We start from the raw sequence: 19,453 nt of genomic DNA, 5'->3' as shown, positions 1-19,453 counted from the left end.
TCGGGGAGAACGTACAACACACACAAAACACTGGAGGAACTCAGCAGGCCAGGCGGCATTTTGTGTGTGTTACTCTGATTTCCAGCATCTGCAGATTTTGTCTTGTTTGCATTGGTTCTGTAATAGTGTTATACTAACTGCCACACTATAGGCCGCCCCTTATCCATCAGTTCAGATGGAATATATCCATGCTCAAAGTAGCAAAATGTCCTCAAAAATAGAGTGGATCATAACGGGAAGCTGTGCTTTCTGCCACAGGCCTAAACATCCCACAGCTGACATGCAGACTACTAACCACACAGGAAGAATTTATACTATTGAGATTTTGTGTCAAGTAAAATTGATTGTATATGGTTAAGTTTTTTGAGAAGTTCCACACAAACATCATGCGGTATTGGATTTAAGTGGTTTCTAAATAGGTTTTCCAGCTCCCTCTTGAAATCGAATATTCCAAACCTTAAATTGCTTGTATAATGAGCAATAGAATGAATATCGGTGCTGTCTCAGCATGAAGCTTTTCAGTGTGCATTTTTTATGGTGAAACTGCTGAAGCTCATAGTTCTGAAGAGATTTGTGCAAACACAACATTTCCTTGCCCAATTTTGTTGTGAAAATATGTGCACTGGATAGTGTCAACAATGATGAATAATAAAATATAGCAGGTACATCTTATCCACTTTTTGACTTTGAGACTGTTTTACGGTACTCAATTGGCACAACCACATGCAGGTTGGAATACCACATGTGAAAGATTTGCTGATGATTAGCAGGATAAATGAGATTGAGGTATTGGTCTATTCTTCCCATTTACTTTGTAATTTGGTTATCCAATTCTCCATTCAGGATGAAGGATAGAAAAACAACTCTTGAGGTTTTATTTATTTTTATTTAGAGGCACAGCATGGTAACAGGCCTTTCTGGCTCAATGAGCCAGTATTATCAAATTGACCAGTGTGACCAATTGACTTATTAACCCTTATGGCTTTGGAGAGTGGGAGGAAACCGGAGCAGCAGGAGAAGCCCAATGATGACAGGGAGAATGTATAAGCTCTTTACAGACTTGTTCTCTCCAATCCCCCAAATGTTCACGTCTTGCCTATGATTAGAACTATTGCTGCATTCTAGTGATTCTTGATTTTCCACATTAACTGACCCATGCTAGATTTATTTATTTTAGATATAATGTATTTATTTTATTTATTTAGAGATACAAGCTCTTCCAGCCCATTGAGCCCTTGTTGTCCAATTGTACCCTTGTGGCCAATTAACCTACTAACCTGCACCTCTTTGGAATGTGGGGAAAAAACTCATACAAACATGGGGAAATTGCCCAGCTCCTTACACACTGTAGTGGAATTGAATCCATGTAGTTGGTGCTGTAGTAATATTATGCTGACTGCTACACTACCATGCCATCCTAAAGAAATCAGCTTGGGTTAAATGGCTGAACAGACTCAATGGGCTGAATAGCCTAATTCTGCTCCTATGTCTTACAGTCCATTTCCCATTACTTTTGGTCTCCCTTATGAGTAGTTTTTCCAATTGAAGCTCTAAAACTTGCATAAATGCTTGAGCCTCCCTCAGATGTTCTTTGTGTTTCTGGAAGAGCTTTCTTTCCAGTTGGGCTTTATACTCAGCAGCCACTTTTTTGGGTACCCAGTGTACCTAATACAGTGGCCACTGAGTGTACGTTCGTGGTCTTCTACTGCTGCAGCCCATCCACTTCAAGGTTCAATGCATTGTGCGTTTGATGCACACCACTGTTGTAGTGTGTAGTTATTTGAATTTGATCACATTTCTCCCACATTATGATGTTAGCTCAACTGATCCTCTTGACCATGTCTGCATGCTTTTATGCACTGAGTTGCTGCCATATGATTGGCTGTTTGTATATTTGCATTAAGCAGCAGATGTATCTAATAAAGTGTCTACTGAGGATAGAAACAGGAGTAAACTATTAAGCCCTCAGCATCTGTTCTGTGAGTTAATAGCTGACATTTATATTTACTTGATCCATTCTTCTTAGCTTCATTTTCTTAACACACTTGGCATATAAAGATCTGTCATGACCAATGTAAAGCTATTAATTGATCTGGTGTCCACTACTTTTACCTCTCTACATTGATGAAGAAGCTTTTAACCATCTCTCTTGAGTGGGTTGGTTTTAATCGATGTCGCCTTGTCTGAGATCTATATCACGAGCAAAAATTTATTTCAATCCGATCAATTCTTTCAAAATCTTTAGAACCTTAACCAGATCACCCTTTAATCTATTTCAGTTTGTATGCTTTCTTCTCACAGTACAACCCTTCATGGTCATAACAGTGAACATTAAGCCTCTCACACCAGAGCACTGCCCATGTAGAAGAACCAGTAGCTTTAGTTTCTAGAGTGTAACACACAACATATTAACTCAGTAAATCATTCAGCAACTACGGCATGGCAGTCCTGATGAAGGGTCTCAACTCATTATTCCTCTCCAGCATTTTGTGTGTGTTGCTCAAGATTTCCAGTATTGTCACAATCTTGTGTTTATGTTAATTTCTATATTTTACTTAAGAAAGTACAGCCAGCCTGCTTGAATTGAAACTTTATCCCTATGGATTCTGATCTGTCTGTGTACAGAAACTTGTCAAAAGCTTTTTGAAAATCAAGCAATGAAACGTAAAATGATTGATGTAAATCTTGCTGTGCTGTATTAGCTGGTTTTTTGGAACTTGGCAGAAGGCCATTCAGCCCTTCAAGTCCTATGCCAACTCAAAGAGCATTTCTTTGCTCCTTTCCCCCTGTAAGTTTTTCCTTCACTCATTCCTACTAACAATCCATTGATTGTCCCACTGGCTAACTTCACAAAGGCTAATTTTACAGTAGTCAATTAAGCCAAGAAGCAGAGTGTTGTTAGAATGTTGGAGCGAGCTAGAGTTCACACTAGAATCTGATGTGGTGACAGGGAGAATGTTAATGTTCTCCAAGTCTGCTTTCACAAGAAGGGCACAAAACCAAATTCAGTTTCCTCTATCATCCTCGCTGAATACGAAGAATCTGAGAGGAGGTTCTCTGCAGCGGATGCCCTATGTATCCCTACTGTTTTGGTGGGGCAGGTATTTGGATGCTGCTTCCCTGGGATTCCAAAACAAAGGAATTGTAAAGCAGCATTTTAATTACCTGCCCGAAAGCCTACTGAACTATATTGGAATGATTCCAACAATGTGGCAAGTGTGCATGCAGTAATTTGATCACATGGTAAATAGATTGGGCCTCCTATCCACGTTAGGCTCTCTTTTTTTTTGTGCGGGTTTTCGAGTGCATGTTTTCCATCTCTGTGAGCACATTTTGTTGTTCTCACACTGCAAGATGCCCCACACATACCAAGGTCAATGTGACTCTAAAAATATTTAATCCTACTACTCCGTTGTCACTTCTGCTCTGCGTAGAGGGTAACACATTTTCGACAAGAAAAAGTCAAAACCTCGAATATATCTCCTGCAAGATTGCGGATGATAAGGTCAATGAAATGTGCAGTATTTTTAACGGGTTGTATATGTATATACATCAGACGCAGATGGACTTGAATAGCCGAACAGTTGCAGAATCTGTAACCTGAGTTCCTTCGGGAGTCTACATTGCTGGCCACTATCTGTTATTGAAGACTCTTGTGTATAATTTGCCTGGTGGACAAATGGTGGTAGAGTTGTTCATGCCTAGTCCCTGACATAATAGGCACATTGACCTGGACTCTCAGCATCAAGTGTTAATTAATTCTAGCACAATAACTTGATTGGGTTGAATTAAATATCTTCAGAAGTGACATTTTACAGCAGCAATGGTTTTTTTTTTAAAAAACAAATGGAGCCATGCTTCCTTTATTTCACCCACTCAAACATCATAAATCTTTTAACTCTTGAAATGGATTTTTTTTTCTACAATTGAGAAAAGCCATTTCTTCATTATGCATAATATCCAATTTCTGCTTTGCTCCTTAAGGCTAATTGAGAACAATTTCTTTGATTCTGTCAACACCCACGGAGGAACTTTAAAGCTGTATTCACATGCTATTTTAGGGTTTTAACTGTTTATTTGGCTTCTCACTGTCGATTCAAGTGAGCTAACAGGTTAAACTAGTTAGTGTTGCCACAGTGTAGTGTTAATCTCTTCCAATACAGCTTCATTAGTTTGCTCAGTATCGTGTCCAGTGATTCAAAATAGGGGACATTGTTTCTTGAATCTTATCCTGTCCAAAAAAAATTGTCCTTTAGTTGTTAGAGCTGTTAGCTTCAGGCACAGCAGCCCAGCTAGTAGATCCTCCAGCCAAGGTTGAGGCTAATTATGGGACTTTTCCTTTCTGGTGGATAAGGCTGCACTGGAACGTTACTCTCATCACCATTCTTAGTGTCTGTTTACTCTGCAATGCACTTGACTGCATTTATCCAGTAGAAGAGTTTTTATATTCTGTTATGTTTACCTTCTGCCAGATGGCCTTTACAGGATGATTTGTAGCCTCTGGAAACTGGATCATTCTTGATAAAGCTTCATTGACACAAAATATGTTGTTGGTGTACCTCCATGTGGGAAAAGTAGTGTCCCTGCTAAAGTTTTGATTTTGCTTAACCCAGTACTATGAATATTGTTTGCATGTCTGATGTGATAATTTGGGAATTATGTTTGGAGATCAAGACTATAACACCTATTGGACATCCCTGCCCCATTCAACACTGGAGATGCCACCAGTGTTGGCACCACAACATCCACCATATCCTCTGGCAGAGTAAATAAACCGATATCAGCATTAAATTCAAGAAACTAAGGTCTTAACTACTCATCCAGCTTTATTGGGCATGCATTGGCATTTGCATGCCAGATAACAGACTCCTGAAATGGACATCCTGTTGGGAGTTCTCATGCTAGAAGTTAACAGACAAACAAAAGAAAGGTATTTTTCAGCATCTCTCTGGAAGGAAAAGAAATTCAATGCCTCCTAATGATCATTTGGAAGCCCAGTGTAAATGATGGGGGAGAATGCACCACCCCCCAAACTCTCCAATCACCTACCTTGTCAAATGTCTTCTGCCCCCTCTGAGACAATGTGCAGATTCCATACCGGCCTCACCAATCATCGCGGAACTGGAAGGAGATCAGTCTTGATCCTGAGAGACTACCTATGAAGATTAATAGAAGAGTGAAGAAGCCTGAGATCCAAGTGAGCAAGTAAAAGTAAAACGCAAACATGTCCACTTAACCAATCAGGTTGAAATATTGTAAAATTTTAGTAATGCTAGCCAAAGAAGAACTTTGAAGTGTGGGTGCGTTCATTGTCAAATTGGGTAGCTCTAATTCACCCTGTTTATTGGTGGTGCAATGATTACTTATTCATTCAACCTGAGCTGTCACAGAAGACTATTAAGGCAGTTAGAATAATATGAATAGAAACCTCAATGAAATTGCAAGGTCATCTTGTTTCCAACAGGAGCATTTGTGGTTCTTTAGACAGTTTAATCCCAGCAGTTGGAGAAACATCACATATCTCTCTACAGCTATTTGCTATGACCAAATTTCTTCTTTATGGAGGTACAAAGGAAAGCATTTTGCACTCTGACATTTGCTATGCTGATTGGCCCTGCAATTTAGCATTACAACTTTAATCTAGGCAAATATTATAACTTCCTGATCCAATTTTAATTTTATGTGTAAACATTTGATATCTTAGTATAATACCACTAGCTTTAAGAGCAATGTGGAAAGGACTGTGACTGTAAAGTTTGGCGATGCGCATGTTCCTGAGGTGGCTTTGAAATTTTATGAAGTCTTTAAGAATAACTTTTCAAATAGTGATGGTGCAGGTAAATGTATATGTATGAATATCTATCCAACTCTGTATTTTTCATTTTGAATATTTGGTTCCTTGCACGTCAATGTTCTCAGTCCATTCCCCTCAAACAATAATTTCTCATTAGCTTCTAATATTGGTCCTATAAGCACGTTTCTTCGCATTTCATGATTGTCTCATTCATCTCCTCAGCTCCCTCTGAAATATGTATGTTTCTCCAAGGATTAAAATGTGAATTGATAAAGTTTTAAAAATTTGCAGTAAAGATGAGCTCTGTAAGTCTTTGAACAATCAGGATTTTACCAACTTATCTCCGTAAATGGACTTGGTAATTTGGTGTTTCTTACTTACAGGTTCTGCATGCAGAGGAGTGCCAAGCTGGTGCCTGGTGTTACATTGGACTTAATAGAGAAGTAAGTTGGTTATGTATCATATTTTAAGTTGGCCTGCAATTTCTTTTTTCATATAGGCATTTATAATAGCATGTCAGAGATTTGTTTTGATCACCTGCACCCACACCCAAAATAGGCCACAGCAATAAATCTTGAGATATGTGACTCAGTTTGGAACCTTCCTGAGTGTGGAGTAAACTGAGAATTGTTCATTCAACGAACATGTAAATTTGATTTGTCAGATTATTTAGTATGTGTGCAATTTGACATTTTATATATCACAAATAGTACACTACATTTAATCTTGTGCCTATATTTATGATTTCATTGTACCATTTAAGGTGTTCATTTCATGAGGGAAGATGAGAAGATTGTGTTCATTTTACTAGGTCTTATAACAAAGTACCAAAAAAAAACTTGGAATGGATCTGGTTAAAGACGTGTTTACTCTTAGCAATGAGAAGCACCCCAACTTCTTGAATGGCAGGCTGCTAATAACTTACAGCTTATGAAGTTTGTTTTTTTATACAAGTTTTCAAGCTGTTCTTTGGCTGTTACCTGTTCTGGAGGTCAGCACTCTTCCACTGCAATAGAGCTGCAGTACTCAAGCGAGAAGTATATCAATGTCCCCTTACTTACACAGTGATCAGAACATTTCCTGTCTCTCGACACTGGGATTATACAGGTTCTATTTTGTTACATTACAAAATTAAATACATTAAAAAAGGCAAAGTTTCAAATATATCTCCACATTCTCTGTGAAGTTCATGTATTGAGAATACCATCCGAACAAAGGGTGGTCAATAAAATTAGGTTTTCAGTATATTTCGGAAATTTAGGATTATGAGTCCAAGCATACTTGTAATTAACGTGACCATTTTCTACTATTACAATGAATTTAAAATTAAATGAAAACATTTATCAAGGCTTAAAAAATGTGCTGGGCACACAACAGTAGATAATTTGTTCTGGTGAAAAAAAATATTTAATTTGTACCTGTCTCCTATGATTTTTTTTAATTGATCACAAGTGTGGAGAGTGTTTTCATTTCTGCCTTGTACATCCCTTTGAATGATCAATAATTTACCATCTTGGCATCATTAATATTATCATAACTACATTATAGAAAACTAATAAAATTTAGGTTACCTGCATTATGATTCATTTTATTCATACTTTGCCATTACGTTAGAGGAAACAAACCATGTTTCCTGCTTGAAAGCACATGAATGTAGAAACAGCAAAGGGATTATTGCAACAATGAACTTAAAATTAATAAATTTGCATTCTCATGACTTACAGGATTACAGCTGTAGCAGAAGCAGAAATTTGCCCTCAAATAATTCATAAACATAATCCAGAAGTTTGAGCTAGAGAATAAAATGGAAATTGTATGGAATTTGAAGGAAGAAATAAACACAAAATGTGAAATAATGAAAAATTTACACTATTTGAGTTAGGCCATTGTGTGAGTGGACAGTGTTAGAGTAGCAACATGCACAACACGCTGGAGGAACTCAGCAGGTCGGGCAGCATCCATGGAAATGAACAGTCAGCATTTCGGGCCGAGACCCTTCGTCAGGTGGAGGGTCTCGGCCCGAAACGTTGACTGTTTGTTTCCACGGATGCAGCCCGACCTGCTGAGTTCCTCCAGCATGTTGCTTTGACCCCAGCATCTACAGAGTATTTTGTGTTTAGTGTTGGAGTAGGCCTGCTTTGGCTCATCAGGCTTAGGCATGAACAGGCTTTGGCAAACACAGGTGGTTCTAAATAACTTCCTGATAAGTTTTTTTTGTTAGGACATAGCTAGTGTGCTGAGAATGGGTCCAGATTTAGTGGGATGTTCCTTGTGTGAGATGTGGGAATTTTGGGAGACCATTCTCCCTGGTAACACAACACGAAGTGCACCTATCTGCAGCTCCTTGGAGACTGTGTTAAAGAACTGGAGCTGCAGCTGAATGATCTTTGGCATATATGGGTACATGAGCTAAAAGATGGGAGTGACAGGAAGGTATTCACCCCCAGGAGGCAGGAACCTAGGTGACTGGAGAGGAAGGGAAATAGTCAGTCAATGAAGATTACCCCTGTGGCTGTTACCCTCAGTGATGTATACTGATGGGGGTGGGAGGTAGAATGAATGACTTTTCTGGGGGAAGTTGTATTGAGTCTGGCTGTATAAGTCAGAAGGGAAGAAGGGTGAAGAGGACTGCAGTCGTGATAAGGGATTCTATAATAAGAGGAGCAGACAGTAGATTCTGTGGATGTGAAGGAGACAACTGAATGGCAGGGATGTCTTGGACTGGGTACATAACATTCTAAAGGGAGATGGTAAACAGCCGAAAGTCATGGTGCATATTGGTACCAACAACATAGGTAGGAAAAAAGTTGAGGTCCTGAAGAGAGAATTTAGGGAGTTAGGTAGAAAGCTGAAAAGTAGGAACTCCAATGTAGTAAATCTCTGGATTGCTGCCTGTGCCACCTGCCAGTAAAGGTAAGAATAGGATGATTTGGCAGATGAATGTGTGAATGAAAATTTGGTGCAGGGAACTGGGTTTCAGATTTCTGGATAATTGGAATCTGTCCTAGGGAAGGTATTGACCTATGCAAAAAGGATAGGTTACACCTGAACCCAAGGGCAACCAACAACCTTTGGGTATGTTTTCAAGATTGTTGAGAAGGGTTTAAACTAATTTGGCAGGGGGCTGGCAACCAGAGTGATAGGGCAGTTGGTGTACAATGAGGTGCAGTGTGTAGTGAGACTGTAAGCATGGGCAGGCAAATGATGGGGCAAAATTGCAGTCAGTGCAAGTTCAAGTGTAACAGGGGCCAAGATCAAAAAGGATGAAGAATACAGACTGAAGGTGTTATATTTGAATGCACACAACATACACCGTAAGATAGATGATCTTGTAGCACAGTTAGAGGTTGGCAGGTATGAGGTAGGCATCGTTGAGCCATGGCTGAAGGAAGATCATAGCTGAAAGCTTAACATCCATGTTGTATCAAAAGGATAGTCAAGTAGGTAGGTGGGGTGGGGTGGCTGTGTTGGAAAAACTGAAATCAAATCCTTAGAAAGAGGTGACATAGGATCAGAAGATGTAGAAACCTTCTGGGTAAAATTCAGAAACAGTGGGCAAAAAGACCCTGATGAGGCTTGTGTGCAGGCCTACAAACAGTAGCCAAGGTGTGGCTACAAATTACACTGAGAGATAGAAAAGGCACGTAAAAAGGGCCACATTGCAAAAGTCATGGGGGATTTCAGTACACACGTAGATCAGGTTGGTGTTGCATCCCGAGAGAGGGTATTTGTAGAATGCCTACAGGATGGCTTTTTAGAGCAGCTTGTGGCTGAGCCCACGAGGGAAAGGCAATTCTGGATTAAGTGTTTGTGATGAGCCAGATTTGATTAGGGAGCCTTAGGAGACAGTGGTCATAATATGACAGAATTCACCCTGCTGTTTGAGAAGGAGAAGCTAAAATGGGCTGCATCGGTATTATAGTTGAGTAAAGGGAATTATAGAGGCATGAGAGAAGAGCTGGTGAAAGTTGATTGGAAGGGCACACTAGCAGGGATGATGGCAGGACAATGACTTGAGTTTCTGGGACCAATTCAGAAGGCAAAGGAAAGATACCTCCGAAAGATGAAGAAGTATTCTAAAGGAAGGGAGAAGCAATTGTCATTGACAAGGAAAGTCAAATACAGCATAAACTCCAAAGAGGGGACATATAGCAAAAATGAATGTGAAGGTAGAGATTGGGAAGCTTAAAAACCAACAGAATGCAACTTAAAAAGCCACAAAGAGAGAAAAAATGAAATATGAAGGTGAGCTAGCTGGTAACATAAGAGGATACAAAATGTTTTTTTCAGATATATAAAGAGTAAAAGAAAGACAAGTGGATATCAGTCTGCTGGAAAATGATACTGGAGAGATAGTAATGGGAACAAAGAAATGGTGGACAAACTGAATAAGTATTTTGTGTCAGTCTTCACCGTGGAAGACAATGGCAAAATGTCAGAAACGTGAGTGTCAAAAGGTAGAAGTAAGTGTTGTTGCTATTACTAAGGAAAAGGTGCTTGGGAAGCTGAAAAGTTTAAAGGTAGATAAATCACCTGGACTACACCCAGGGTTCTGATAGAGGTGGTTGAAGAGATTGTAGAGACATTAGTAATGATCTTCCAAGAATCACTAGATTCTGGAATGGATCCTGAAGACTGGAAAATTGCAAATGTCACTCACTCTTTAAGAAGGGAGGGAGGCAGAAGAGTTAGAAAGATATTATAATCTATTATTAAGGATGAGATTAACTGGGGACTTGGAGACACATGACAAAATAGGGCAAAATCAGCAAGCTTTACTTGAGGAGAAATCTTGCAGGACAAATCTGTTGGAATTCTTTGAGGAAACGGCATTTAAGTTAGACAAAGGACAGTTAATGGGTGGTATTTATTTGGATTTTCAGAAGGCCTTTGAGTGCTGCACATGAGGCTGCTTAACAAGATAAGAGCCCAGAGCTTACAAAAGGTTAAAAACCTAGATAATGAGAGAGATCCAGAAAATTGTAAGGCTACCAGGAAAGAGTTTAAGAACGAAATTAGGAGAGCCAGAAGGGACCATGAGAAGGCCTTGGCGAGCAGGGTTAAAGAAAACCCCAAGGCATTCTACAAGTATGTGAAGAGCAAGGGGTTAAGATGTGAGAGAATAAGACCAATCGAATATGACAGTGGAAAAGTGTGTTTGGAACTGGAGGAGATAGCTGACGTACTTAATGAATACTTTGCTTCAGTATTCAGTACAGAAAAGAACCTCGGCAATTGTAGTGATGACTTGCAGTGGACTGAAAAGCTTGAGCTTATAGACATTAAGAGAGAGCATGTGCTGGAGCTTTTGGAAAGCATCAAGTTGGATAAGTCACCAGGACTGGACGAGATATACCCCAAGCTACTGTGGGATGTGAGGGAGGAGATTGCTGAACCTCTGGCAATGATCTTTGTATTATCAATGAGGACAGGAGAGGTTCTGGAAGATTGGAGGGTGGCAGATGTTGTTCCCTTATTCAAGAAAGGGAGTAGAGATAGCCCAGGAAATTATAAGCAAACACAAAGAAATCTGCAGATGCTGGAAATTCAAACAACACACACAAAATACTGGTGGAACACAGCAGGTCAGGCAGCATCTATAAGGAGAAGCACTGTTGCTGTTTTGGGCCGAGTCCTGATGAAGGATCTTGGCCCGAAACGTCGACAGTGCTTTTCGTTATAGATGCTGCCTAATCTGCTGTGTTCCACCAGCATTTTGTGTGTGTTCCAGGAAATTATAGACTAGTGAGTCTTACTTCAGTGGCTGGTAAGTTGATGGAGAAGATCCTGAGAGGCAGGATTTATGAACATTTGGAGAGGCATAATATGATTAGGAATAGTCAGCATGGCTTTGTCAAAGGCAGGTTGTGCCTTACTAGTCTGATTGAATATTTTGAGGATGTGACTAGACACATTGATGAAGATGGAGCAGTAGATGTAGTATATATGGATTTCAGCAAGGCATTTGATAAGGTACCCCATGCAAGGCTTACTGCGAAAGTAAGGAGGCTTGGGATTCAAGGGGACCTTGCTTTGTAGATCCAGAATTGGCTTGCCCACAAATGGCAAAGAGTGTTTGTAGACAGGTCATATTCTGCATGGAAGTTAGTGACCAGTGGAATGCTTCAGTGATCATGTCTGGGACATGATTTTTATAAATGACCTGGATAAGGAAGTGGAGGAATGGGTTAGTAAATTTGCTGATGACACAAAGGTTTGGGGTGTTGCAGACAGTGTGGAGGGCTGTCATCAGTTACAGTGGGACATTGATAGGATGTAAAACTGGGCTGAGAAGTAGAAGATGGAGTTCAACCCAGATGAATGTGAAGTGGTTCATTTTGGTAGGTTAGATATGGTGGCAGAACATAGTATTAATGGTAAGACTCTTGGCAGTGTGGACGATCAGAGGGATCTTGGGGTCTGAGTGCATAGGACACTCAAAGCCACTGCGCAGGTTAAGAAGGCATATGATGCATTGGCTTTCATCAGCCGTGCGATTGAGTTCAAAAGCCAAGAGGTAATGTTACAGCTGTATAGAACCCTGGTCAGACCCCACTTGGAGTACTTTGCTAAGTTCTGATCACCTCACTACAGAAAGGATGTGGAAGCCATAGAAAGGGTGCAGAGGAGATCTACAAGAATGTTGCCTGGATTGGGGAGCATACCTTATGAGACTAGGTTGCGTGAACTTTGCCTTTTCTCCTTGGAATGACGGAGGATGAGAGGTGACCTGATAGAGATGTATAAGATGATGAGAGGCATTGGTTGTGTGGATAGTCACTGCTTGGAAGTAGGTACAGAGGAGATGTCAGGGGTAAGTTTTTTACGCAGGGAGTGGTGAGCACGTGGAATGGGCTGCCAGCGACTGTGGTGGAGGCGGATACAATAGGGACTTTTAAGAGGCTCTTGGATACATGGAGCTTAGAAAAATAGAGGGCTATGGGTAACCCTAGGTAATTTCTAAAGTAAGTACACGATCGGCACAGCATTGTGGGCTGAAGGGCCTGTATCGTGCTGTAGGTTTTCTATGTTTCTAGAATTGCAGGAAATATACTAGCATGGATAGAATATTGACTCAGTGGCAGGAGGCAAAGAATGAGAATAAAGGATGCCTTTTCTGGTTGGCTGCTGGTGACTAGTGGTATGAAGTATGGATCGGTATTGGGGGGGGGCCACTTCTTTTCATGTTCTATGTCAATGATTTGGATGAAGAAATTGATGGTTTTGTGGCCAAGTTTGCAGACAATACAAAGGTAGGTGGAGGTAGTATTGAGGAAATTGGGTGTCTGCAGATTGGGAGAAAGGGCAAAGATATGGCAGATGGACTATGGAGTAGGGAGGTGGATGGTCATGCGTGATTGCAGAAGAAATAAGGACTGTTTTCTAAATGGGGAGAAAACTCAAAAATCAGATTTGCAAAGGGACTTGAGGGTCTTCAAGCAGGATTCCCTAAAGGTTAACTTGCAGGTTGAGTTGCTGGTAAGGCAGGCAAATGTAATATTAGTTTTCATTTTGAGAGGGCTAGAATACAAAAGCAAGGATTAATGCTGAGGCTTTATAAAGCATTAGTCAGACTGCACTTGTAGTATTGTGAACAGTTTTGGGCCCTCTATCTAAGAAAGGATGTGCTGACATTGGAGAGGGTCCAGAGGACGTTCACAAGAATTATCCCAGAAATGAAAGGATTAATGTGTGAGTATTTGATGGCTCTGGATGTATACTAGCTAGAATTTAGAAGAATGGGGGGGTGGGGCCAGGACAGCTCATTTGACTCTATTGAAAGGCCTACATACTGGCTGTGGAGAGAGCGTTTCCTATAATTGGGGTAGTCGAGGACAAGAGGGCACATCCTCAGAATGGAAGGATGTCCATTTAGAACAGGGATGAGGAAAAATTTCTTTAGCCGGAGGGTGGTGAATCTACATTTACAAGAAAGGCATCTGGACTCCAAGATGGAATAAGGGATGCCAGTTATATAAAGTGGTGAAGAAACTCATGATGTTTTGCAGTGAAGCTGAGAAAATTGAAGAAATCTTAATGTTATTGAAAATTGAGGATTTTCAGTAATGCAAGTATGGGGAAACTGCTTCTTCTGGCAATTGTTTTCTTAGGTAGCGATTATATATAAAATAAATAAAGCTGAAAGAGGGAAAGAGAACTTTTTCTACATTGTTATCACAGTCTAGAATTTGGACATACTTTCCTTGGCACGTTTGTGAAGAAACTGAATTCATTTGACAGGGCAGATTGAATTGCCTTGTTCAGGATTGTCTGCTCAAATGTTTCAGTTGGTGATTAGTTATTTATGTTCAATTGGATTGTAATAAATTGGATTTTAGTAACTTATTTTTCTGGTTTTCCATTCTGTATGTGTAACCAACTGGAATCCCAAGAGTGTAACCAACACATTCAGATAAATGCATGTGATTAGGAACAATAATTAGTTCTATGATTAATTTATGCTCAACACACTGATTTTAATACTATAATTGCAAATCACTAATTGTCCCATATTTCATAATGCCATGAAACTTTGAAAAATCTATTTGCCAATTACATTCCATTGTGATGCCACTTGTAGCCAATATCAGAAAATAAGTTGTTGAAAGACTCAAGCAATTTGTTCACATTCTTCTACTTAACTGAAAAAAATCAATTTGATACAGCGTTAGAATGGCCTATTAGAGCTAATTTATGTGTGGCTTTTATATGAATGATCTAAAAATGGTGGGAGGTGAACAAGTAACATTTAAATAAATGGTGGATAATATAAATGTGTGTAAATTACTAAAGTAATTTAAAAATAAACCTATATTATTGTTTTTTAAACTATATTTATCTCCCACTAGTACATTCATTGGAAAATAAAAGCCATTGTAAATATGATCTAATCTATTCAATGTGTTTTTGTGGAGTATGATTAAGTAATGCTTACTTTTTCAAGGTATATTCATTCTCTTGAACTGGGTAATAAAATGGAACATAGAACAGTACAGTACAGGAACACACTGTTCGGCCCACAATGTCTTTACCAAAAATGTGCCAAATTAAATCTTTCCTTCCTGTGTGTGATCTGTATGTCTGTATATTCATAAGAGTATGTCTTAAGTTTTTCACAAGTCAGTCTAACAGCCTATTAAACACCACTGTAGCATCTGCTTCCACACTACCCCTGCAGCCCAGGTTCAAGTTTATTAGCATTTATGCGGCTAAGCAAAAAAAAACTCTTCTGGGATAAAGGTGCAAAACCCAGCACATATATACAATGCAAAATGGTAACAATAATATTAATAGATAATAAAATATTCTGTAGATATACAAGTTGACAAAGTATATATACAGCTCATAGTTAAATATACAGCAGTATATTGCTACTGGTGCTGTCATAAATACGTACTGGGTGGAGGCAGGCAGTCAGAAGTCTCACAGCCTTGGGGATGAAGCGATTATCCTGCCGAACGGTCCTTGTCCTTGTACTGTGGTACCTTCGGCCTACATTAGGAAGTCAAAAAAGATTGTGGGACAGATGGGAAGGGCCCTTGACAAATGCTGAGGCCTCAACAAACCTCATTCCAGACCCTACTGTGTGTGAACCTTCCCCCTCTCAACTTAAATCTATATCCTCTAGTATTTGATGTTTTTACCAAGGCTTAGAGATTCTGACTGTCGACCTAATCACATTCCCCTCATAGGTTTATAAACTTTTATTAAGACCTGTTTATACTGTTGATGTCCTTCCCAAAAACCTATACTAGCTGCTAATTATCACTATTAACTACAAAATTCGATTATGAAACAAACATCTTGCAAGTTACCATATTACAGCCAGTTACCAGAGTACAGAGCAGTTAGAACCCTTTACCATTGAGCAAGGCAGAAAAAGTTGAGCGTTGACACCGTGGTCACTGTGACTTTCCAGAATTGTTTACATCCATTGACAATGTAGATAGCATTTTGTTCACTTCTCATTTCTATAGTGTGATCTTTTAACCAAGTTCTTCTAACAGTCCTTCAGCGAAGCTCCCAGTGTTCAGCATTGGAGATGATGATCTGAGTTTTGCTGTGGTGGTGACAGCAGCTTTGAGATGTTCATGCATGCTTTGCTCACCACAGAAGTTTGAGATTTACTATCTATTATTTAGATTTATCCTACTACCATACTTTTTGCAGTTTTCTCCATGGACTCAGAGGAAATCAGTAGAAATGAACTGTATTGTGGTATTCACAAACTAGTGTATGTGCAATGTCCTGAAACTGTAAGCACAAGAGATTTTGCAGATGCTGGAAATCCTGAGTAACACACAATAAATGCTGGAGGAACTGAGCAGGTCAGGCAGCATCTGTGGAGGAGAACAAGTAGCCAACGTTTCAGGACAGTACCCTTCATCTCCATACATGTGGCCTGAGTGGCTGCCTTCTGAAGCTGTGATGCTTCACAGTAGGAGGTCTGAGTGATGTTAGTTTAATGCTGTATCATGAGTATTTACTGCATTGGAAGCTCTGAATTTTCGAAGATGAATATATTTGTGGATTGTAATTCACAGTATATTTCAAATATAGATATTTACACATTGATAAGTTGGGGAGATGTGTTGGCATAATGGCATTACAGTGCCAGTGACCTGGGCTCAACTGCACTGCTGTTTGTTCAGAGTTTCTACATTCCCCCCGTGACCACATGGGTTTCTTTCCACAGTCCAAAGACATCTGTGTTAGTAGGTTTTAGGTGTAATAGTAGACTATTACACATGGATGTAATAGTCATAAAACACCACAGCACAGAAACAGGCCCTTTGGCCCATCTAGTCCATGCCAAACCATTTATTTGACTAGTCCCATCGACTGATACCTAGACTATAGTCCTCTATACACCAACCATCCATGTATGTGTCTGAATTTCTCTTAAATGTTGCATTGACCCTGCATCCAGAACTTGTACTAGCAGCTTGTTCCACACTCTCACCACTCTGAGTGAAGAAGTTACCCCTCATGTTCCCCTTAAACATTTCACTTTTCACCCTTAACCCATGACCTGTAGTTGTAGTCCCAACCTCCATGGAAAAAGCCTGCATGCATTTACCTGACCTATATCCCTCACTATTTTACATCAAATCTCCTCTCAATCTTCCTAGGGAATAAAGTCCTAACCTATTCACTGTTTCCCTATAACTTGGATCCTCAATATCCAGCAAAATCCTTATAAATTTTCTCTGTACTCTTTCAATCTTATTTACATCTTTCCTGTAGGTTGGTGACCAAAACTGCAACAATACTCCAAATTAGGCCTTACTGACATTTTATACAATTTCAACATAACGTCCCAACTCTGGTACTCAGTACATTGTTATATGATGGTCAATGTGCCGAAAGCTTTATTTCTGACTGATTCAGCTCATTTTTGCAGCTAGTTCAGATCCAGCTGCAAGTTTGATAGTGGTCCTTGCAGTCTACTACACCCCCTTTCTTGGTGTTATCTGCAAATTTGCTGATCTAGTTTACCACATTATTATTGAGATCTGCTGTAGATCTTGTCGATATACAGTAGATGACAACAGACTCCTCACCAATCCCTGTAGTTCACCACTAGGCAGACGCCTCCAGTCAAAGAGGCAACTATTTACTACCACTCTTTGGCTTCTCCCAAAAAAGCCAATGCCAATTTACTACCTCATCTTGAATGCCAAGCAACTGAACCTTCTTGACCAACTTGCTATGCGGGACCTTGTCAAAGGCCTTGTAGACAAGATGCACTGTCTTGCCTTCATCAACTTTCCTGGTAACTTCCTTGAAAAACTCTATAAGATTGGTTAGACACAACCTATCACGCACAAAGCCATGTTGACTATCCCTAATCAGCCCCTGTTTATCCAATAACTTTCCCACCACATATCAGGCTCACCAGCCTATAATTTCCTGTCTTATTCTTAGAACTTTTCTTAAACAATGGAACGACATTAACTATCTGCTAATCCTCCGGCACCTCAACCGTGGCTGAGGATGATTTAAATATCTCTGCTAGGACTCCTGCAAATTTTGTACGAGGCTTCCATGGGGTCCAAGGGAATACCTTGTCTGCCAGAGCATCCTCGTGTCTTCTTTAGTGCTCTTGATTTTGTTACGTGTTTTCTTAATCTTTCTTATACTTCTCAAATACCTCATTTGTTTCTACCTGGCTATATCTGCGTAGTTCAGTGTAGTTTTTGTATTCTTTCATGTCGCACCATGGTCCTGAAAAATGTTGTCTCCTTTTACTGTGTACTGTACCCGCAGTTATGGTCGAAATGACAATAAAAAGTGATGACTGTGCACCTCCTTCCTTTTCTTAGTCAGGCTCAGAGACCTCGGCCTTCACCCTGCCTTTTGCAGCTGGATCCTGGACTTTCTGTCAGATCACTGGCAGGTGGTAAGAGTGGGCTCCCTCACCTCTGCCCCTCTGACCCTCAGCACAGGTGCCCCTCAGGGCTGTGTCCTAAGCTCCCTCCTTTACTCTCTGTATACCCATGACTGTGTTGCCACCCACAGCTCCAATCTACTAATTAAATTTGCTGATGACACTATATTGATGGCCTAATCTCAAATAATAACGAGGCAGCCTATAGTGAAGAAGTCATCACCCTGACACAGTGGTGTCAAGAAATCAACCTCTCCCTTAGTATTGCAAAAACAAAGGAGCTGGTCGTGGACTACAGGAGGAATGGAGACCAGCTAACCTCTATTGACATCAATGGATCTGGGGTTGAGAGGGTGAACAGCCTATAAGTTCCTTGGCATACACATTACTGAGGATCTCACATGGTCTGTACATACCAGCTGTGTGGTGAAGAAAGCACAACAGTGCCTCTTTCACCTCAGACAGTTGAAGAAGTTTGGTATGAGCCCCCAAATCATAATAACTTTCTAGAGGGGCATAATTGAGAGCTGCATCACTGCCTGGTATGGGAATTGTACTTCCCTCAATCGCAGGACTGTGCAGAGAGTATTGTGGACAGCCCAGCGCATCTTTAGATGTGAACTTCCCACTATTCAGGACTTTTACAAAGATAGGTCTGTAAAAAGGGCCCAAAGGATCATTGGGGACCCGAGTCACCCCAACCACAAACTGTTCCAGCTGCTACCATCTGGGAAATGGTACCGCAGCATAAAAGCCAGGACCAACAGACTCTAAGACAGCTTCTTCCACCAGGCCATCAGACTGATTAATTCATGCTGATACAATTGTATTTCTATGTATATATTGTCTGTCCTGACATACTATTTATTACAAATGACTATAAATTGCACATTGTACATTTGGATGGAGATGTAATGTAAAAAAATTTTATTCATGTATGTGAAGGATGTAAGTCATAAAGTCAATTCAATTCAATATTCTTTTAATACCAGTGTTCCCTTAACCTGTTATCCTTGCCTTTTATTCTGACGTGAAAATACAAACTCCATACTCTCAAAATTTCACTTTTGAAAGCATCCCACTGACCAAGTACACCTTTGCCAGAAACCAGAACCCCTGAACATTGAGCTGCCATACCTGCCTTTCCTGCAACCAAGTCTCACTAACGGCTACAATGCCATAATTCCATAGATCCATGCCCCAAGCTGATCTACCTTTCCTACAACACACATTGAAGTCAGAACATTAGTCCCACCGTGCTCAACCTT

The 19,453-nt window shown here is 40.1% G+C and overlaps 1 protein-coding gene across 1 annotated transcript in view; it reads left to right on the top strand.

The window, feature by feature from the left end:
- The window catches only part of rptor (regulatory associated protein of MTOR, complex 1), a 499,208-nt gene that overhangs the window by 200,762 nt on the left and 278,993 nt on the right, over positions 1 to 19,453 (top strand). Inside the window, exon 7 of the mRNA XM_059948392.1 lies at positions 6,178 to 6,237. Coding sequence (XP_059804375.1) covers positions 6,178 to 6,237 — 60 coding nt within the window. The remainder of the gene's footprint in view (positions 1 to 6,177; positions 6,238 to 19,453) is intronic.

Source organism: Hypanus sabinus, chromosome 23, assembly GCF_030144855.1.
Source record: "Hypanus sabinus isolate sHypSab1 chromosome 23, sHypSab1.hap1, whole genome shotgun sequence".
Lineage (NCBI taxonomy): Eukaryota > Metazoa > Chordata > Chondrichthyes > Myliobatiformes > Dasyatidae > Hypanus > Hypanus sabinus.
The sequence above is the reverse complement of the archived record's forward strand: the minus strand, read 5'-3'. Positions and strand labels throughout refer to the sequence as shown.